The following is a 22,441-nucleotide window of genomic DNA, read 5'->3' as shown; positions in this document are numbered from 1 at the left end:
TCATGGAACTCACAACTCACTATCTCTCTGCCTGGGGTGCCCATCCCCATCTTGCAAATTCCTACTCATACTTCAAAGCCCCATTTAGAATACCCCCTCCTTAGGAAGTCTTCCTGACACGCCCCATCTGGGTTCCTCTAGTCCTCATTCCTTCCATCAGCCCAGATCGAGTCCATGGGACTGGAGGTGTCCATGGGGGTGTCCATGTCTGGCTTTTTATGCCCTAATATCACTGCACAGGCTAGGTGGGAGCAGGTGTGGATGGGGAGGGGATGGGGAACATTAGGAATGTTAGATCTCTAACCCATGCAATCCATTTTCTCTTCCTCTCCTTTCTGGCAATGGAAAGGAAACTTCCAGGAGCAGGAAAATTATTTTATTAGAAAATAAAGTGTTTATCCAAAGAACATTAAAAGCCCAAGGACGTGTGTGGGAGTTGGTATTAGCAGGAGTGAGTCTCAGGCTCAGCCAGGCTGGGCATGGGGCTCCTCTCCACAGTCAGGGCCTCAGAGGGGGCCAGGTTGGGACCCCAGGATCCGGCAGGCAGGAAGCAGTCACCAAGCACCAGGCTCAGGGCAGAGCTGGGGCCAGTGGGCTGGTCAGCTTCCCAGGCTCAGCAACTCACCAGATACATTCCTGTGGAGATGGGGCCGTGAGTGTGTGGAGGGTCAATTGTTCCTACCGTGGGATCCCCCAATCCTCTTCAAAACACCCCTAAACTCACTGCCCCATGGACTCCAGCAGCCCCTTGTGGGGGCAGGAGAACGGGGTGAGGGTGAGGGTGTTGCAGTGGGGCTTCTGGCTCAGGACCTTGGATCCTTGCAAGGACACCCACCCTCCAGGGGACAATCTACACATATTCACATTCCTTCTTGACCCCTCCCACTGGGACCCTGGCCACCTCCCTCTGCCTGTGACACCCCCCCCCCATACTGGGTCTCCAGATCTGACACCCACCTATCCTTCCCAAACACCCCAAATGCCTCTCCCAACCCCAGCACTCTGGCAGAAACAGGGGGTCAGGCTTGGCCACAGTACAGGCCTGGCTCCCAGGAAGGTGAGGGCAGTAGAGTGGATGCGTACCTGTGGCAAACCTTCTCTTTATCAGCGACATGCGGTAGCCACTGCCCACCAGCTCCAGGTCCACGCCGGACAGAGTGGCCCCTTCGCTGGTGAACTGAGCAGCCACAGGGCTGGGTGTGCTGGGTCCTGAGCATGGCTCCCAGCTGGCAGACAGGCGGCCAGAGCCTGGGGAGGCCTGAGGTCAGCTGTGTCCCATCCCTGGCCCCAGTCCCAGTGTGATCCCAGCTCTTCCTTGGCCCTGCTTTGATATGTGTTCTCTCTGTACCTCTGACCTCCTCTTGTGCCCCTGCAGCCTTTTCCTTTGGACCCAAGAGACCGTGTGTGGCTTGTAAATAAGTCCTGCCTCAGGGCCTTTGCAATCTCTGTGCCCACCCCAATGTGCCTCTCCTCCAGCTTTGCCAAAGCCCTTTGAAGCCTGTCTACATGTCCACACTTCCCTACCCCTGGCACATCCCTGATTCTCCTCAGTTTAAATAAGCCCTCTCACCTGAGACCCCTGAGCCCTGATGTACAACCACAACTCACCCCCTGCCTCGGATACATCTGGAAGCTTCCATAGGAGCTGCTTCTCCTCCAAGTTCCTGGCATCGAGAGAAGCTTGGTCAGGTCAACCGCAGAGAGAACACTTAGAACCAGGGTCCCAACTCAATTGCCTCTCAACTATATGACCTGAGCAAGCCAGGCCCCCTCCTTTGCTTCAATTTCCCCATCTGTGAAACAAGGGTGGGATGTGGAGTAGCTGGTCCCCAAGGGCCCTACAGCCTTGCAGCATTTTCAGATGATGCATTAAGTCTGACTTCTTCGTGGTAGGTTCTATTCTTTACACACCTTGGGGCTGGATTCAAATCCTGATGTGATCTTAGATAAGCAATCTAGCCTCCCTATGCCTCAGTTTCCCCTCTACAAATGGGGATGGTGGCAGTCTATACCCAGAGGGATTGCTAAGAGCCTTAAGCCAATCAGTGCATGCAGAGCCTATGGAAAACACCTGACATAGAGGAAGCTCTCCGGGCCAGATATTATTACTGTTTAATAATAGCACCCTCGCCTGGCCGAGAGTGGCTCAGCAGTTGAGTATTAACCTAGGATCCAGGGGATCAAGGTTCAATTCTCTGTCAGGGCACATGCCCAAGTTTCAGGCTCGATCCCCAGTGGGGGGCATGCAGGAGGGAGCCAATCAGTGACGACTCTCTCATCATTGATGTTTCTATCTCTCTCTCCCTCTCCCTTTCTTTCTCTGAAATCAATAAAGATATTTTTTTTATTGCACCCCCAGCTGTAAGCAGTGAGAGCTCACAGTGACCAGTCAAGTCCAGGGCAGGCCCTTTAGCTGCTTCATCAAGGGGAGGGTTGGGGGATTCAGGGGCACTGCTGAACCTCTCTTAGCCTTCCACATGACCTCACCAGGTGGCGGCTGGCTGCAGGCGGACATTGGTCACGGGCTCCCCCACAGGCAGCAGGATCTGGACATTGGTGAGTGGCGTGGGCACAGCTGTGGCACCAGGTCGGTAGCCGTATTCCACCGAAACCCGAGTGAGGGTCGCCTCACACTGCCAGTGAGCACTCAGCTGCAGAGGCACAGACTGGGGACCCGGGCGGGAGAACTGGAAAGAGTGAGAACAGGAGAGAGGACATAACTTGGGCCATCCCATCCTGCCACACCGCGCACAATCAACCAGCTTGAGTCTGCACTTCACACACCACCCCAAAGACCCTTTCCTGGAAACTTTGCAGATAGGAGTCTGCATTACACCACACTTCCAGCAGAGGGCATGAGAAGGCCTTATTCTAATAAAGTTCTGTGGATAGTCACCAGGGCAGGGTCCTGGGAGGGGCGCTTGTGATTTGCATAACAATGCCCTCTGTACAGTGGAGGCTGGCCTCCCTACACTGCCTGCCTAACCATTTACTCTGTCCCCTGACCCGCCCACCACCCCTTTCCTGCCCCTGTGCCCACCCCATCCACCTAGTCCACCTGGTACCGCAGCAGCACTACATTGTAGTAGGAGGCGGCTGGATTCTGCTCTGCCTGGCGCTGCAGTGCCTCAGTCAGGGCTGTCATGTTGAGCCAGAAGTCTTTGGTCTCAGGGTCGCTCTGGGAGGGGTCACTGCAGAGACCCAGAATAATCACCCCCACCTTCGGAAGAAGCCTCCTCAGGGTCCCCAGCATCCCACCTACCCCAAGGGCTTCCTAAAGATGCTGATTTTCTGGGTCACCTTGGGCCCAGCAAAGCGAGGTTGCGGGGGAAGCAAGGGAGGGCGGGAAAGTAAAGTCCAGAGAGAGGGAGAGACTTGTCCAGGGACACGCAGCAAATTCTGGGAGTTAGAGGAGGGATTTATGGCTGGGGAGCTCCTGGCCCGCGTTAGCCTCTGGGACCCCCTGTTTCTGCCTCCCTCCTCCCAACGGTACCTGAAGAGCAGGTCAGCATTGGGCTGGAAGTGCTCGATGGGGGCTGTGTGCACAAGCCGGAAGCTGAGAACAGGCGGGGGTGGGGTCCCGCTGAACACACGCACAATGCCAGCTGGGAAGGTCATGGTCAGCTCCCCAGTTACTCGAGCCAGGCAGCTGAGTGAGAGATGAGGGGGCTGGGCTTTGGCTCAGGGCTCTGCCCACACCTCATCCTCCCCTCCTACCTGGCTCCAGTGTAGCCTGTGGCTCCCTGGGTCTGCAGAAGCAGCAAGGCCCTGACTACTCCAGCATCCTTACCCCCAACCTCCTCCCCTTGTGTCCCTGCCTGAATAGCAATCCAGGCACCAAGAAGAATCCACATTGGGCTGGAGGAGGCGGGAACACCTCTTTCCCTAGTTCTCCTTTCCCCTAGGCCACTAGGAAGCTCACAGCAAAAATTCAGTTTTATAACTAGCCTCAGCCTGGGTCCTCTTTTTGGTTTGACTTGAAGTTCTTTTCTTCTGGGCACCATCCCCAGACTATCCCTGGTCTCTCACTCAATTCACCTTTCACTCACCTCCATGCGCCTGGCCTCTGGTCTTCCTCCCTTCAGGTTGATGCCCACAGCAGCCTCAGAGGAGTTCCTCTAAACTGTGGCTACAATAATGCCTAGCCCTGTTCCAATGCCCTCTGTCACTCCCACTGTCCTTAAGGAGAGGGGCCTGATTGCTCAGCTCAGCGTTCAAGGCCCTTCCATGGTAAAGCGGGTCATGAAACGCAGCTGAAGGCTGTCCCTGCTGGAACCCAGACACACAGCCCCAGGGAGCCCTGTTTGCCTTTCACTGTCTTCACTGTCCCCCAGCACTGCATACCTAGGGCTGTGGCCACGGAAGTAGGCATGGACATACTCGGTGAAGACAGTGGCCACAGGCAGGGCATCCTGGGAACCCAGGACCACAGGGCTTGGACCCCGGGAGATTCCTGGGGGTGGAGGGGAGAGAATGAGGGGCAGACAAAGAGAGTAAGCACAGGTTTCAGGCTCTAGAACCTGCCCTCTGCCAATAGGGCCTCTATTGTATCACTTGGCCCCCCCACCCAGACCAGAGAAGGTGAAACCCGCATATACCGTGTCCTGTCTGGGATGAGAAGCTGGAACGTTCTGCGACAGTGCTGGGGACCGAACTGCCCAGTGAGGAGGAGCTCAGACAATGAGTCTGGAAGGGAAGGAAACAGGCTGGGCTGTGAACACCCAGGGAGCAGTGTCCTGATGCTAACCCCCAAGGCAGCCTCCAGCCCAGCTCCTGCCACGCCCCCTCACCCTACCAGATCCCCGTTGCTGCTCACAAGGGGGCCGGACACCTTCCTGGAGCGGGGTCTCTGGGGTGGAGCAGCCAGGCTCTCCATGGCTGTAAGGTTGGCAGGCACGGGCATCAGGTCTGGGGAGTGCGAGAAAGACATGGCTGAGATGCTGCCCTAGGCCTCTCGGGCCTCCCCAGGGGAGGAAGTCAGTGAAAAACTAGGAATCAGACTTTTTGTGGGGAGAACCCCTGATGGTCTGAAGTCCTGGGACTACAGAGGAGATGCCAGACAGGACTACAGATGCCAGACAGGACTACAGATGCCATCCACAACCCTGAGCCTCCCAGACACCAGACTGGTGGCCTAATAAGAGGTGAGCTCCCTGTCACTGGGGGCATACTAGCAAAGACCGGATGCTCAGGAGGCAGGCACGCTACAGGGGGTATTTGGAAGAGGGTTTTTCTCTAACTTTCAGCAATTCCATGACCTTCATCCTTTCTGAGAGTATAAGGGTGTTCTCCTACCCTGGCCCATGTCTGAGTCTCACCCTTCTAAGTTAACTAATCATGACATTAATACCCAGATTCCCCTCACTCTCCTGACTCCCCAGTGTCCCCTACTCTGCTCCATCTACAAACGCTTGCTCACCCACCACCCCTCCCTCCTGCCCCCCAGGCCATGTCCTCTCTCCTCCAGGGTTTCTCAACTGCACTGCTGACATTGCAGGTCATTTTCTGAGGTGGTGCCATCTCTGTACTGTAGGGTGTTGAACAGCATCCCTGGCATTGACCCACCAGATGCTCACTGTATCCATTCCCCCAGTGGTGACATTGCTGAGTGTGCCCTGGGGGGCAGAAGTGGCCTGGTTGAGAATCCCTGTTCTTCAGTGAAGCTCTGACAACTCAACCCGTCAACACTCACGGTCTACACTCATTCGCTTGCGCCCTCCCTTGAAACAGCCCCAACTAGGGTCTTTCTCTAACCATGGACTATGCCAAGCAGCCCGTTACCACTGCTGGGGACCTCATGTGGTCACAGCTCACAGTTTTTCTAAATGCAAAGGGGACTCCACTCTCCTCCTGTGACCTCCAGGAACACACTGCTCAGCCCGGGACCCTCCACCCAGCCCTGCCTCAGCTCAGCCCGGGACCCTCCACCCAGCCCTGCCTCAGCTCAGCCCGGGACCCTCCACCCAGCCCTGCCTCAGCTCAGCCTTGGACCCTCTCCCTTCCTCTCCTGCCCTTGGGCGGCCTCCCTGTGCCAGGTCCCATCTCCCTGCTGGCATCTTCCCTCCTCTCTGTCATCACTCGATTCTAGCCACACCCATGTCTGAGTCTTCAGTCCTTGTTCCTCAAGGGGCCTGGTTTACTCCCACCCCATTGCCTCTGCGCGGCTGCAACCCTCTGCTGGGAACGCCCTTCCCCATGTCACATAGCTTCATCCTCACCTCCATCGCATCACAGCTCAGATGTCCCTCCTCAGGGAGGCCCCTACCCTTGAGAGCCCTCATCAGCACCTGCCACCTCCTGCCTTGCTAAATATCCGTTTCATTATTGTCCTTGCAAGAGTGGAAGTTCCTGCCAGCCTAGGTCACAGCCCTGTCCCCAGCACCCCAGGCGCTGATCACGGTAGGTGATCTATCCTCCCCAAGGGGCTCCGATACCAGGATAACAGTTCCCAGCTGCTGGGCTTACCTCCTCCAGCCACAGCCTCTGGCCCCCAGGGGCCTGGGGACGATGCGCAGGGCTGTGGTGAGTCCGATGACAGCAGGGGCTGTGTTCCCCTAGACTCAGGGGGCTGCACCCTACAGGTAGGTGGGCTCTGTGGGGTGCCTGGGCGGAGGACCCAGGAATCTGGGAAGGGGCCAGGTGCCGCATGGGACGGTGAGTCCAGGCCGGAGTCCTCCACGTTCTCCGGCGATGAGGAGGAGAAAGGTGAGGGGCTGGAGGTGAAGCCAAGGCTGCTGGATCCTGGGGGGAAAGAGGGTGGCTGGCTCCAGACCCTGCCCACAAGAGGATCTGGGCCATCTTCCTGCAGGCCACACTCATGTCAAGGAAAGGCCAGCTCCCATTCAAAGCCCTTGCCTACACCCCTACCCCAGGCCATGCCCTCTGCTTCTATCTCCACTGATGCCCCACCCCACATCCCCACTGCCACCCCCACTACCAAGAGACTTCGCCTTCTCTCTGGCTCTTCCTATGCATGCTGTGGCTCTGCCCACCCTCACACTGCCCTGGCCCCATTGATCTTCCCTTTCACCCACAAAGGACCCCGACATCCTCCCTCCTGACCACCTGAGGCACCTACCATCCATCCTCCCACTGGCCACACCCATGCCCCCTGAAGCCCTTACCCCCATCACCTGTAAAATCTTCGTGTTCAAAGGCTGACTCTAGGGGCGGCCCAAAGAGGTTCTTGGAAACCTGTTCTTCTGATTGCAGCTTCTCTGTACAGCTGGGGACCGAATGGACAAGCGGGGCTGTTCTATTGTTTCCATGCCTCCTTTCACCTCAGGGCCTTTGCATGTTTTGCTTTTGGTTTGGCCTCCATTCTCCTGGTTATTTCTGTAGCCACTCCTGCTTCTCTTCAGGGCTCAGTTCAAAGTTATCCTCGCTGCAACCTCAGAGGCCCTCCACTACCAGCCCAACTGAAGTCACCACTCCTATCTTCCACCACATCTCCTGCTTTAGTTTCTTCAGAACACTTAGAAGTATTAAATATGCTTTAACTTGTATGTTATTCTTAAAATCTGAGCCACTAGAATGTAATTCTGAGAAGGAGGTCCTATCTTGGTCCAGAATCCAGAATGGAATGAGTACACAGCAGGCACTCAATAAATGTTTACCAAATGAATCACTAAGTGGTCTCTCAAAGAACAGCACAGCCCTGGCAGGTGTGCTAAGTGGTTAGGCCTGCACTTAGCCATTGGCCTCCACACCAAAGGGTAGAGGGTTTGATTCCCAGCCAAGGGCAAGTACCTGGGTTGCCGGTTCGCTCCCAGCCTCCGGTTGGGGCTAGTGCAGGAGGCAGCCAGTCAATGTGTTTCTCTCTCACATCGATGTTTCTCTCTCTCCCCCTCCCTCCCTCCCTTCCACTCTCTCTGAAAAGCAATGGAAAAAATGTCCTCTGGTGAGGATTAACAAAAACCAAAAAAACAAAAGAAAAAACAGCACAGCCTCAACTCCCTGCCTGGATGAGAGAAGGGGAGACACAGACACAGGGAGGCAGCTGGGGAGGTAGAGAGAGATGATGGGGATGGCCTGCACCTGCCAAGTTGTGTTGACCCAATGTCTCACCCCTGTGGAACTCACCTGCTGGCCCTTGGGGCAGATCGAGGCCTCTGTGGTTTCCCAGCAGTGTCCCCTACAAGAGACGGACCTCCCTGAGCCTTCCTGTCCCCCTGCCGACAGTGCTCCCTACTCCACAGACCAGGAGACCAAGGCTCAGGGCTGTATAGCCAGCTGGCCAGAGTGACCAAATCAGGCAAAGAGGGATTTGAACCTGAGCTACGCTGTCTCCAGGTTTTGGCTTCTTTCCCAAATGCCCCTTTTGGGTCTCGTTTAATTCTCATAATGGCCTCATTTCATAGAAGAGGAGACTAAGTGTCAGAGTGGGTAAGCAGCCTGCGCCAAGTCACACAGCAGAGGTAGGATTCAAACCCACACCCATACGCCAGGCCTAGTCTTCGCTCCATGTTCCCCTCCCCAAACCAAAGACCCCTGAACACTGGTCGGTATGGCTCAGTGGATGGAGTGTCGTCCCCTGCACCAAGAGGTCACTGGTTGATTCCGGGGCAGGGCACATGCCCCGGATGCAGGCTCAATCCCCAGTAGAGGGCGTGCAGGAGACAGCTGATCAATGACGACTCTCTCATCATTGATGTTTCTATCTCTCTCTCTCCCTCTCTCTCTAAAAAATAAATTTAAAAACATATATTTTTTAAAAAGGCCCCTGAACAGGCTACTCACGTGAAGCATGGCGTTTCATGGTGCCCTGTGGACAAAGGGGATGGTGTCAGGTCCGGTGCCTCTAGCCAGCCCCACCAGCCCCACCAGCCCACCTGGAGCGCCTCTTCCGCGCCTCACCCCTGGGCCTGGAGGGAGGATGAGGCTGCCAGCCGTGGCCCGCAGCTGTGCAGCAGCTGCCTCCGGGCTGCAGGCTGGGGCTCGGGCCGGGGCGGGCTTGATGTGCACAAAGAACTTGCGAGGCTCCTCGTCATCGAAGTCGGAGTCACTGGATGAGAAGCGGGAGGGCTCAGCTGTGCGTATGCCTTAGTCAAGGGGCCAAACAGATTCCAATGTAGGGCTTTCATCTAGTTAGCCCTCAGCTCTGACCACATCCCTTCCTGTTCAAACCCTCTGAGGCCCTGCAGAATTCTCTCTCACCACTTGTCACCCTTGGCCGTGACACCATGTTTTACCCCCTACCCCTACCCTGATCCAAGCATTTGTACAAGCATGCCCTGTCCTAACTAGTGAACTCCTATTCAACTGTTAAGCCCTAACACTGGTACACTCTCTCCCAGAAAGCCCTCTTGGATCACCCTCTATTGTAACCCAGCCCTTCCTCTCTCCCTCTTGCCCACCCCTGACCCCACAGGGCAGGTGTCTGCATTGGGATTTGCTTTGTCTACACTAGAGACTCCCACAGGGTGTACGCAAAGAAGGTTGCTAATGGTAGAGAAATCACTGCGGGCAGAGCTTTCTCACTGCTATGCCAACAACTGCCCCCAGAGGGTGCCAAGAGGATATTGTTCTGGGTCACATCAGGCCGGACAGTGAAACCTTCTTCATCCACCTCTGGACATGCCTGGAAGGACAAGTGGTGAGTCAGGCCCTTCCTTACTGAACCTTGACTTTCACCCTGCACCCCCACACCTGACTCAAACCTAAAAACAACCCTGATGGCACTCACCACTGAATCAGGCTCCAAAGAATCTCTGTGGATAGAAAAAGAGATACTGGTATCAGCTCCCCCACCTCATCTGCCCTGCCCATGCCCCCCGACACCAGAAATGGCAACTGAGGGGTAGGGGTAGGGGGTAAAACATGGTGTCAGGGCCAAGGGTGACAAGCGGTGAGAGAGAATTCTGCAGGGCCTCAGAAGGTTTGAACAGGAAGGGATCTGGATTGCCTGCGATAATGTCCTGAGCTGGCCCTGCAGGGGTGGAATCCTGGCACTTGCCCGGGGTGGGGGACAGTGAATCTGGAGCTAGCAGAGCAAGGGCTGTTCTCAAACAGCACGGAAGGGGAGTCTGAAGGGTTGGCCTGAGAAGACATGCAATATATGGGCTAGCATTAGAAAAGAGAAGCATCCTGGGCTAGCCTGGGCAAGGATAGCCCAGGGAAGAATTGGGCACTAGTCTGGGCAGGGAGACTCCCAGACTCATCTTGGCAAAGTAAGAATTGCTGGGACAGATTAAGTGGGGAAATAGCAGAACTAACCTTAACAAAGGGAGGAATCCTGCGCCAGCCTGGGCAGGGGTAATCCTGGATGAGTCTGGGGCAGGCAGCCCCTGGTCTACCCTTGGCAGAAGGGAGAATTTTGGACTAGCTTGGGCAGGTAATACTGACCTAGCCTGGGACAGAGGTACTCCCTGTCTAACCTGGCTACCCTGAGCAGGGGACTTCTGGGGTAGCCTGGGCAGGAGGAAGGATCCCGGGCTAGCCTGGGTCAGGGCTGGTCGGGGTACTTCCTCACACAGCTGTAGGTGGCTCCCGCTCCCGCCGGCTCAGTCCTGGGAGGCGAAAGGCCTTGGCTCCTCGCAAACGCTTCATTGCTGAGGATAGATGATGGGTGCAGCTGAGCCCTAGGGGTGCCCCCTTCCCATTCAGCTCTGCCTCCCTTTTCCCCACAGTCCAGCCTGGGCATCCAGGTCCAGACGTACTTGCCTTCCTGCAGGGCAGCTGCGCTGTACGCCTCAAAGTCCAAAGGCCCTGGGGCAGAAGAGATTGAGAAACTCAGCAGAGAGGGCACCTGGGCCTGCGGACGGTAGCAGTGCCCCCTTGGCCACACAGGAGCCAAGATGCTGAACCAGTCCCAGAGATGGTCATGACTGGGATGGGCCAAGGGTTCCACTCCCACTTTGGGATGAACTGGGGAAGGGGGGGTGATGCCTGAGTTACTTCTACTTCCCGCTTTTCTGTATGGAACTTGGGCGGGTCAGGGAATGGACCACAAGTTTATGCAGTGGGCTAGGTTGCAAGTGCCAGGTAGAGCTGGGACTCTCCTAAGGGAGATGAGGAGCCATGGAGGGTATGTGAGAGGAACAGGGCATGATTGATCTGGGGCCAGTGAAGGGCTAGAGTGGGGACCTACACAAGGAGGGGTGGCCTGAGCCAGGGCTGAGCTATGTAGATAGGAGGGAGATAGGACAGACCTTAGTGCTTGACTAGACTCGGGGACAGGCTGTGTACTAGCATTTATTGGATTCCTACTATGTGCCAGGCATATACTTTGCCCATTACCTGCATCAAATTACTGAACATTCACACTGTCAGTCGGGGATTAGTATCATCCTCACTTTACAGATGAAGAAACGGAGGCTTCGAGAAGTCAAGGCCCACATCCAAAGTCTCACAGAGAGCAACGAAGAAAAGACTCAAACCCAGGTCTGACCCTAAAACTTTTGCTCTTAACACTTCCCCAACCCTGCATCTGGGTAGTTTCAAACTGGTCTTTTGTTCAACAATTTGTAATGGCTCCCTTGGGACCTTGGGGCAAAGTTTGAACAGCTGAGTCTGGAATTATGGCCCTCTAATATCTGGTTGTAATAGATTTACACATAAGATCAGGGATCAAATCCTCTTTCTCTGTGGTGTGCAGAGTTAGATTTGTCATCAGCCCATTTTTCTGATAAGGAAACTGAGACCCAGGGAATTCTCCTGTCTCTTGAACCCTGTTCTTTCCATGCAGCCTGACCCCCAGATGCCCCAACTCACCAGGCTTTTCCCGGCCCGTGCCCTTGCTCTCTGCAAACTTTCTCAGCAGCATTTCCACACTGATGTTCTCTATATTTTGCTTAAACTCCTCATGAACCTGGGCAGGGTAGATGAGGTATGTAATTGGACAAGGCCAGGGACCTCTTGTTCAGCACCCCAACCCTCATTCCCCACCCCTGGCCCCACTCACCTGCCCAATCTGCACATGGGTGTTCTCCACGGAGTGGGCATAGGAGCCCAGCAGTGCCTTCATGTGCCGCAGGTGGGTCTCTTCCATGGCTTGGAAGTGCTGAGGCAGGAGGGGGAGGGGCAAATAGAAAGGTGGAGGCAGCGAGGAGTTGCCATGTGACTCAGCCTGATCAATCAGAATGTTTCAACCCCTAGCCTCAGTGATTGGTTTGGGGAAGAGCCAAGGAGAGTCTGCCCTAGGTCTTTTGCTGGAACTATAGGAAAAAGAACACTCTCATATCCTGAGTCAATGAATTGCTGGGATGCATGTGGAAGCTGCTGGTGGCTACTTTGCTGCATGCGCGCGTGCGCACACACACACACACACACACACACACACACACACACACACAGACAATGGCATGTTTGCTTGAGAGTGAAGCCCCAGAGAGAAAAACAGACTTGAAAAGGAGAGAGGCACAATTTCCTGCCAACACCATTTGAGCACCTGGATCCAGCCATGCCTGGAGCCCTCCCTTCAAGCTCTTCAGTTCTGTGAACCTATAAATTTTCCTTGTCAGTTTCAATGATGGTTTCTATCATTTGTAATTTTCTCTCACTTGCAAAATCAGAAAAAAATTGGATTCCTAATCCTGAGATTCCAATCTGCTTTTCATATTTTGGATAGATAGAGACCCAGAGAGGTACAGTATCTTGTAAGAGGTTACATAGCTGGTGAGGAATGGAGGCTGGACTAGAACCCAGGCCTTTCTGCCACCATGAAATGTCAGGAGACTCTTAGATTCTAAATCCTGCCCTATCTTGTTCAAAAACCTCATCAATAATAATAGAAATAAAAATGATACCTCATAGAGTGGTTTCTATGCACCTGGTACTAATCTGAAAACTTCACATACAGTGACTCATTAACCTTCACAACAATTCTATGAGGCACGTGCTATTACTGTCCCCATTTTATTGGTGGGAAAACCAAGGCACAAAAAGGATTTGTCTTTTGAAATAATAATAATGTCAACAACAAAAATAATAGCTAACTGGCTCTAGATTTTGATGGCTTTATGCCTGTGACTGAGGCTCCTGGGAGCTGAGGGTGTGGGAGGTTCTGGAATTCTGAGGCCCATCGCATCCTGGGCCCAGGGATGTGTAAGTCTCCAAGGTACAGACCTCCGGTTCTTACCAGAGCCGAGTCCAGCATCTTCTGCTCAAAGTCAGCGCGGGCGGAGTTGTACTTCTCCACCGAGCGCCGCAGGCTCTCTGCCGCCTTCTTGGTCTTGGTCTCTGCCTAGGAGGCACAGAACGGGGACAGAGTCGGGAGAGGACAGTCAGGGAGCTTCCCCCATCCCTCCCCCAGCAGGTAGACTTCTTGGGGTGCCCAGGGTGTGGTGACCACACTCAGGTTCAATAACCACAGCTCTGTGGTGTTTTCACTCTCCCATCAGGCAGTCCCTGCGCCTTGGCAAACGCCTCGGACCTGCATGGCTGGTGTTGGCTGGGGACCTGCAGCTGTGGGCCCACCTTGTCCATCTCCTTCTGGCTTGTGCTCTCCTTTCGCAGCCGCTCCTGGTCCATGCACCGGTTCAGGTAGTTCTCCCGGGACTTGGGCAGGAGTTGGCTGACGCCTGTGAGGACCTGCACAGCGTCCAGGGTGCCCACTGCTTCCTCTTTCAACTGCAAGGGAGGGGAAAGGGGAGCATGGGTGCCACCTAAAACCCATGGGTGCAGGGCCTGAGCAGACCTCAGGTGCAGACCACAAAATTCCCAGCTTCCCAAACACTATGGGATTCCAGGTCCTACAGAGAACTTTTTCTGAGTATTATTTTAACATAAAAATTTTAACTTTAAAAATAGGTAATATTTACACATAATTTTAAAAGTTTAAGGGATGAGCTCCCTTAAAACCTCCCATACCCTGCCCTGGCTGAGTAGCTCAACTGGTTAGAGCATCGTCCAGATATGTCAAGGTTGTGGGTTTGATTCCGGGTCAGGGCACATACAAGAATCAACAACTGAATGCATAAATAAGTGGAACAACAAATCTCTCTCTCTCTCCCTCTCTGTCTCTAAAAATCAATAAATAAAACAAACCAAAAAAATCTCCCACACCCTGAACCCCAGCCTCCCAGGCCTCTGCCTAGGAGTTCCCATTATTACCATGATAGGTCTCCAGAAATAATCAGCACACGGACAAGTAAATGTACTTCTTTTAGCCCATTTTTTATGACAAGTTGCAGCAGTCTGTGCTGTTTAACCCACTGATTTTTCTACTTCATAGTCCCTTCCCAAGATTGCTCCACATCAGCCCATAGAAAATTTCCTTGTCCCCAATTTAAAAAAAAATTGTGGTAAAATACAAAAATTACAAAATTTACTAGCTTAACCTTATGTAAGTATACAGTATTAAGTACTATTACCAACTTCTCTTTTTAACGGGGGTTTAAAATGCAGATTTGGGACTCTAAACGCCTAGCACCTATGACTCTAGAATCACAAGCTGCTACTACTTTGGGATCCTGAGAGTCTAAGGCTTGAATCTTTCAAGATTCTAGGTTTGAAAGAGTCTAGAAATGTCAAATAATAATATCTGTAGCTTCTAGAAATGTCAAATAATAATATCTGTACCTTCTAACCATCTAGCACACTTTTTCTGTAAAGGGACAGACAGTAAATGGGTTTGCTTGCCATGGACACTCAATTCAAAAAAAGTCAGACATTCCTGTATACAAATGAACATGGCCGTGTGCCAATAAAACTTTATTTACTGGCACTGAAACCTGAGTGTTATATCATTTCCACATTTCACAAAATATTCTTCCTCTTTGGATTCCCCCACCACCCACCATTTAAAAATGTAATAACAATTCTGAGCTCATATGCTGGACAAAAATAGATGGCAGTCTGGATCCGGGGCAGGCTGGATCCGGCCCACAGGCTGTCGTGCGCAAACATCCAGTCTAGGATTTTGAGAGTCTGAAATGTCTGATAGTTCCCTGGTCTGTGGGGTTCTGGGTTTGATGTTTCAGAATTACCAGAATTCTCAGAAGCACAAGCAGGGGCTGGAGGATGAAGGCCCAGAAGGCCTGGGCTCCTTTCAGCCACTGGTGTCCCCCGCCCACGCCACCGGGCAGTGCCCCCCAGGCACACACCTTCTTGTGCACCTTGAGCTGCTCCTCGCTGTAACGCAGCACGTCCTTGATGAGGTCCTGTAGCTTCCGAGTCAGCTCCAGGTGGCAGAGTGCCAGCTTGTCCGAGGAGACACGGAAGACTTCCCAGAGTGGGGCAAAGGTCCTGAAGATGGGCAGGGTCACACACAGGGCCCAGCAGGCCTAACCCCTCTGGGTCCCCTCAAACAGCACAACTCGCATTGGCTCAGGCACCTACTGTGTGCCAGGCTCTGCTAAGTATCAACACATATTAACTCATTCGATCCCCACTGCCACCAGGCAGGCTTGTGACAAATGGAGAAACTGAGGAATAAGAGGCTCTGTAACTCCAGCAATGACCATCAGAACTGGAATTTAAATTCAGGCCCTGAGGCCCCAGAGTCCTCACTCCAGACTTCAGGCCCCACCTGATACCCAAAGGCAGCTAAGACCCAACCAGCCCAAACCAAGTTCGTGGGGCCTACTCACCTCAACAGAATCCCCCTCCAGCTTCCCCTTGCCTTCCCTCCCTCTGCTTCCATTTCTGCCCCCGAAAGAACTTTTGCCCCACAGCAGCCATAGGGAACTTTGCAAATGTCAATGGACCCACATTACATCCTTGTTTAAAAGTCACCTGTGCGTCAGGCCCCTGTGTCCAACTACCCATCTCATCTCCACCTCACCCAGGCCCTGCAGCCGTGCCAGCCTCTTTGCTCTTCCTTGAACATACATAGTGTGTGGCTGCTTCAGGACCTTTACACTGGGAGAGCTGCCTGCCTGCGTCTCTGTCCAGACACTCCCAGGGCTGACACCTTCTCATTATTAAAGTATCAGCTCATAGAATCTGGGGTGACCCCAGAAGAAGTGCCCAGCCTCTCACGCTCCTATTTCAGCGCTGGGAAAAGGACTCCGTTCATGTCTGTTGTTAACATTTGTCTTGTCACACATCCTAGATGTACATGGCATGGACACAGCATGAAGGTAATTGAGGATTTTACCTGTCTTGATGGCCACTGGGTCCCTAGGGCCTAGAACAGTGCCTGGCACACAGTAGGTATGCAGTAAATATTTGTTACATGAGTAAATGAATGATATACCTTCCTCTGTCCTATTAGCCCCATAAGTTGGGGGATGACTCCCTGTCCTACATAGCACACCTGTGAAAAGATGTCCACCCAAGGGAAGGCTCCTGATGACCCCAGAGCCCCACAACCTTGGGGACCCCTACACCACCCATGGCCCACTCACCCCATGGGGGTCCCGTTGCTGGCCAGCTTGGAAAGTTTTGCCATCGCTTTTGAGTAGGTCTCCTCGATAGTGGCCCTAGGTAGGAGGACAGGGAAAAGCTAGGGAAGGTTCTGAGCACCATGGGAGATACCCTGCTCCCCTGGGCCTCAGTTTCCCCACCTCAAATATCTGAGCAGTGGCTCTTAGTGAGGATAGTATCAGGAAATTCAAGGGAGATGTTTTTATCCTTAAAAAATACATTTTACTAACAACAGTAGTACTAGTAGCAACAGTAGCAGCAGCAGGTGAAAAAAAATTGAGCACATGCTGTAAATGCTTTATATGGTTTGTCTCATTTAATTGCAGGAGACAAACTCATATTTCCTTCTTCCCTTTGGACAGACACTGCCAAATCCCCATCTAATATCCACTCACACTTTCATCTGGATTAATAGAACCTTAATTTTGTTTTGGGCAGCAATGTGCCCAGTTAAAACCAATTATCCATAGGGGCAGTTTATGATAGAGGCATCCATGGAGTACCACAGGGGTGGAAGACCCACAAAATAAAGAGTGGTCTCTGTCCTGTATGGCTTAGGCAGTCCCACTTGACAGCCATGAAGACAAAAACCTGGTTATAATCCTTTTTACTCTCTGCCTGGATTTAACAGACATTCAGCTACTGAGTGACCAGGGAGCTTCTTTGCAATTTGATTTTATTATGTTTCCTGGGATACTAACATCAGAACATGTACATACTGAAATGAAGGTTATTTTATCACATGTAGTTTCTTTTATCATACTTAGGGCACAAGGTTGAGTTTTCAAAATTCCCCTTTAAGTAGGTCATACTATCGTATTTTCAGGAGGCGTTAGAAACCTGGGGAGTGTTGTTTACAGGGGATCCTGGGGCTGAGAGTGTTGGGAAGACTAGTTTTGAGTGCCTGCAAGCAGGTGGGTTCCTGGAGCCCACAGGGATCTGGACCCGATGGGGTAGCGCGGGGTGTGGTGTCAGGTAAGGTGGGCGGGGCCACGAGGAAGGCGGAGCTGGGCGGGAGGGGGCGTGGCCGTGTGGCGGGTGGAGCGTGGGAACCTCACCTCTCCCGGATGAAGTCTGCCAGCTCCTTCGTGGAGATGGGTCCCTGCTTCATGCTGTGGTACAGAACCTCAAAGCCATGGTTTTTCTCACCCTGCAAAGAATGGAGGTGGAGATTGAAAAAAGGATGCGAAAAACATCACTGTTGCCAAGCAACAGGGGCGTAAACAGAGGACCCCCCGGGCAGAAGCCCATCCCCCTGGCTGTGGGGATTGGTTCATTTACCCACCTGCCCACCACCCCCACCGCGCCCCTAACACACGCACAGGGATTGGTTGGATCATGAGCCTTAAATTGGCGTAATCAGAGAGAAGCCTAAGATTTTTGTCCCGGAGTTGAAGATACATTCTCGCTAACTAGTTGCCTCTCTGTTTCTATTTCTCTGTCTTTGTTTCTCCATCTCTCTCTCTTTTTCTCTCTGAGTCTCTCTGCCTCCATCAGTTTCTTTTACCCTGTTTTTCTCTGTCTGCATTTTTCCATAAATGAGGAGTTATGTGGACACAGGAAATATTGGGAGCCAAGTAGAAACCATGAACTTTGGAAAAAAAGCTGAATCTGAGAGTCCTAATAACAAGCGTTTTGGGTCGAGTTGCTGGATCAAACCAACCCTGAAAGCCGCATTACCCCACAACATTTCAATTTTGTGAACCAATATGACCACTGTTGTGGAAGTCACTGTTGTTGGTTTTCTGTTCTCTTTATCATGGAAACTCCTTGTCTGAGCCCATCAGAGCAAGGTCAGGGTCCAACACTTCTCTCAGGACCTAGCAATGTCCAGTTGAGGGCGGGGCATAGAAAGGGCACTTGAGTTTGTTAAATAAATGAACAAATGAGTTATTCTTCCGTTAGCCAATACTGGTGGGAACAGAGCTTCTACCCTGGTGCCTGCTGGTGTGTTGAAAAAACCTCTTTCGTCCAAGTTCTGGGGTCACCATGGTGGGGGAGGCTAGGGCTGTGCTGTGGTACAGGCAAGTCACTGTCCCTCTTTAGTGGACCCTCATTAAGATTGGGGCAGGGGGTCATCTACCTCTCATATGAGAGTGAATAAACACCAAGATGTTCAGGGTCCCCCAACGCCCCAAGGCAAACCTAGTTTTTGCTAATTCATGGCATTGGTTAATGTTTTGCTTTAAGTTTGCTCATATTTCTTTTCCAAACACATTTATTTAAAAGGGCAACTTTTACCACTATTCTAAGTGGAAAACCAGGCCCCTATGCCATAATGAAGGGAACAGGAAAAAAATAAGGCAACATCTATGTTTTAATGCCGCCAGACTCTGTCACATGTAAGGGCATCATGTCTGAACACTGAGCTGTTCATTAAAATGGGAGTTCAGTTGGGGTCCAAGGGAAATGGAGACATTTTAGCACCAAATGGGGCCTTGAAATTCAGACTGAAAGAAGAGGCTCATAGAAGGATCTGATGCTATTTCAGTGCCAATACCAATCACTGAAGCAACCCCTTTGGCGGCACTTTGCAGGCCCTTTGTAAGTGGTTTCCTCCATCCCCTCCAGTTTGTGGGGTTCACCTTCCCAGTAACCTGGAAGCTTGAAGGCTAAAGCCAGAAGTCACTGCCAGCTGATCCCTCTTGCTGCACAAATGGAGAAACTGAAGCCAAGACTGGGGCAGACCCAGGACAGGCTCAAGCCCAAATCTCAGTCACTCATTTTAGAAACATTGATGGCTTCCTATTGTCCACCAGCTGCTGAAGTCCAAAGCCCTTAGCCTGGAATTGCTTTTCCAACCTCATCTCTCAGCTTCCTCTTGGCCTCGCCCTCAAAACAGCAAACAGTGCGATGACATGCTACACCTTCTCACATTGCACTGTTCCCCCACCCAGCTTACCAGCCTACATCTTTTTCCACCCATCCAAAGCCTTCCACCTCTCAAGGATCATTGTCAGACCCATCTCCTTCAAGAACCTTCTCAGACCCTCCTCAGACTTCCACCTCTCTGAACGTTCACTGTTGATCCCTCCAGCTCCCCATGAATCTGTTTCCTCTCTTTCCATGTCTATAGCTGTAGTTTCAAGGTTCAAGAGTCAACCCTGCCTTTTATGCACTGAATCACTTTAGGCCAGTGACTTTACCTCTTTGGGCCTCAGTTTCCTCATCTGACAAATGGGGACAATGGCAAAACCCACTTGCCAAGGGTTTTGGTGATATGAGGTTAGGACAGGCTGGACACAGAGCTCCCTGCACAGTGGTAAGTGCTCAGCAAACAGCCCAAGCAGCCCCCGCCAGCCCCAGCCAGGGAATCCTAGGGTAAGGCTGCACCAGGCACCGCCAACCAGGCCAGCATCTGGGGCTGACACAGAGCCAACTGTTGGCCCATTTCCCAGACCTGGCAAAGCCCCCAGCAGTGTCTGCCTCCCTCAGGCTGGACTGGCAGCTGAGGGTCCAAGGAGGGGCTGTCTCAAACCTGCATCTCCAATCAGAACCTCTGGACTTCAGTGTTGTCCCTGGGCCAGCCTCAGAAGGATATTTCTAACACAGCTTAATCATGTCCCTCTCCTACTCACACTCCCCTCATGGCTCCCTAGTGCCCTCTGGGCCTCCAGCCCTGCTTTGGCCCAATGAGGCTAGAACATCCCTGTCTGGTTTGATCTCCCCTGACTGGAGCCTCCTTCAGTCCAGCCAGAGCCCCAATGTCACCCAGCAAAAAGCCACAAATACAAACAATAGATTAAATAAAACTGATTAAAAGGAACAGACATTTCACATGGATTTCCTGGGTTCCGGGGAGGTGGGAATTTCACTCCCCTTCCCAAAATGGGGAAACAGAGGCTTCAAGATGCAAAGTCACCTGCCCAAGGACTCCCAGCAGAGCCCAGTCAAATCTCATACTCAAAGCTCTTATTCACTGTGTACTATCTTTTTTTGGGGGGGGGCTTCTATTTTCTCTTTGCTGATCTGAATTTTCTGCAGTGAGCTTGCATGCCTCTTGTCATCAAAAATAACTTAAAATAAATGTAGGTGCCTCATGCCATTAAAAGAAATTTTAAATAAGTGTAGGTGCCGCTGTCAGGCTTCCAACACATGGGCAACATGACAGATCCTCAACCGGTCAGCACCCTTACACAGAGTTGCCAACAGGGGCTCTGAGAGAGGCAGCCCCTTATTGGGGTCACACAGTCATTAGAGGCAAATCTGGAGACTCTGACCCTTGGGAAGGGGGTGGAGGTCAGGTTCCCACAGGTGGCAAGGGGGTGTGGCCCCTTTAAGAAAGCAAGGCCCGTAAGAGGAGCCCCAGCTGGGGAGGGAAAAAGGAAGGGAGCAGGGCCCGTTGTTAGGGGCAACCAGTTTCCTAGCAACAGACTTCCTCTGGCTAGCTCAGGGCCAGCAACTGGGGAAGGGGCTTTCTGCCATGGTCCTTCCTGGACTCTCCTGTTCACACATCCTCTGTTGCTCCTCATTAGCCGGGCCCTGCAGGAGGAGTCCTGTGCCCTCCATTAGCCTGCCAGTGTCACACCTCTGGGCTTTTGTCCAGGCTGTTCCCTGTGCCTGGAATGCCTTGCTGACATCCTGGAAAATCTCAGCCTTCAAAGCCTACAGCAAACATGGCTCTGTGTCCTGGCTCCTCCTCTAGGTGCTTCCAAGGTACTGCAGGGCTGGAGGTGTCTGGCTGGCTCTGTGTCCCCCAAACTGGGGGCTCCTTGGGGTCAGAGCTGGGATGGAGCCTCTTTGGAGGAAGCATCTCCCAGAGTTGGCTGGGTGTGCGATGTTGGTGGCCAAGAGGAAGTGTGAATGAAAGAATGAAACCCAAGGGGCCCCCTTGGGTCACGGTATGTTGTCCCCAGCTCTGACAGCAAATGGGTGAGGTGGCCCCTAGGGGTCAGTCCATGAACCCCACCCCTTCCAGAATTCTCCAGGGTGGGAAAGACATGGAAATCCCCTGGCTGGAATGACCCTAGATCCTGGAAGTTCAGTCTGGCCCTGGGTTTGAGCCCTGACCCTGCACTTCCTCACTTTCTCTCAGGTAAGAGAGTCCTACTCTGAGCCTCAGTCTTTCTGTTTTTCAAGCTGTGACTTGCCCAAGGTCACAAGGCCCATTTGGTCTGGGGATGTAGATTCAAATCCAGCCTGACTCTTTTCATTTTAACTTCTATTCCCTATAGACTCTCTACTTACCCAAGATTCTGCCCACAGACTGCCAGGTCCCCCACCCCACCTCCATAAAAACTTTTCCAGGAACACCCACCAAAATAAGAGTGGGTATTACTTACCCAAAAATGCTCCCCAAAATACGACATCCTGATGGCCTCTGTGGAGACCCCTGCAGGCTCCTGTCTAGTGCTTGTCTGAAGAGAGAGGTAAGTTTGAGCTGCAAAGCTGCAAAGTCACAGCTGTCTTGGGCCTGAGGAGGGGAAATTCCGACTGTCCTCTCTTTGGAGGAGGGAGAGAGAAGACAGTGAAGGAACCAAAAGCCCCAAGGCTGGGATCATGCCAGGGCTCCTGAGATGATTCAGTCCTGGGCCTTGCCCCAAAGTAGCTCCAAGTCTAGGAGGACAAAGCTGGATACAGATGCCCCAAATCCTATGGTATTAGATGAAGGGATAGGGGCTGGGGGAGCCTAGCCTAGAGGAAGGGGCAAGGAAAGTAGGGCTCTTAAGCATGAATAGGAGTTCACTGTTGGGGAGGCTACTTGATGAGCCCTACTGGGAAGAAAACTTCTTGGCCATTTTATAGATGGGAAAACAGGCCCCCAACTCCTAAGGGGAAACCACTTGCCAAGGTTACACAGTCAGGAATTGATAGATTTGCACCTTGGCCAGCTGAGTCCAGACCTGAGCACTCAGCTCCACACTGGGCAGCTCCTGTGGGAAAAGGGTCTGGTGAGAAATGGACACTGGGGCTGTGATTAGCAACCCCAGAGTGTTTGGGTCCCTTGGGGTCTCCTGAATCCCCCTATAACAGTCCCCATCTTATCCATACACCTGGAATGGAGAGCTTGCCCCTTACCATGGTGACCCAGCTGGCACTGGTGCCCCCATGAGTCCCAACCCAGCCCCCTGGAAGCCAGTGTTCACCTGGTGTCTGAGTCACTGTCCAGCTCTGTGCCTCAGTTTCCCCATCT

The 22,441-nt window shown here is 52.7% G+C and overlaps 1 protein-coding gene across 1 annotated transcript; it reads right to left on the bottom strand.

The window, feature by feature from the left end:
* Positions 1–358: 358 nt before the first annotated feature.
* Positions 359–22,441, bottom strand: FCHO1 (FCH and mu domain containing endocytic adaptor 1). Its single transcript, XM_081135795.1, has 27 exons — positions 22,395–22,441; positions 21,591–21,665; positions 17,367–17,458; positions 16,290–16,364; positions 15,045–15,186; positions 13,417–13,569; positions 13,079–13,183; positions 11,903–12,001; positions 11,713–11,809; positions 10,663–10,707; positions 10,472–10,550; positions 9,686–9,710; positions 9,523–9,580; positions 8,857–9,035; positions 8,740–8,764; positions 8,083–8,134; positions 7,125–7,225; positions 6,466–6,741; positions 4,796–4,908; positions 4,599–4,686; positions 4,345–4,453; positions 3,494–3,649; positions 3,059–3,191; positions 2,488–2,687; positions 1,609–1,664; positions 1,084–1,248; positions 359–636 (listed from the first exon to the last, which is right to left on the bottom strand). Exons 2-27 carry the CDS (start codon positions 21,615–21,617, stop codon positions 614–616), a joined length of 2,673 nt encoding a protein of 890 aa, XP_080991921.1. The 5' UTR covers positions 21,618–21,665; positions 22,395–22,441; the 3' UTR covers positions 359–613.

This window comes from Miniopterus schreibersii (assembly GCF_964146895.1).
Source record: "Miniopterus schreibersii genome assembly, chromosome: 4".
NCBI lineage: Eukaryota > Metazoa > Chordata > Mammalia > Chiroptera > Miniopteridae > Miniopterus > Miniopterus schreibersii.
Note: the sequence above shows the minus strand (reverse complement) of the source record. Positions and strands in the feature narration are given on the sequence as shown.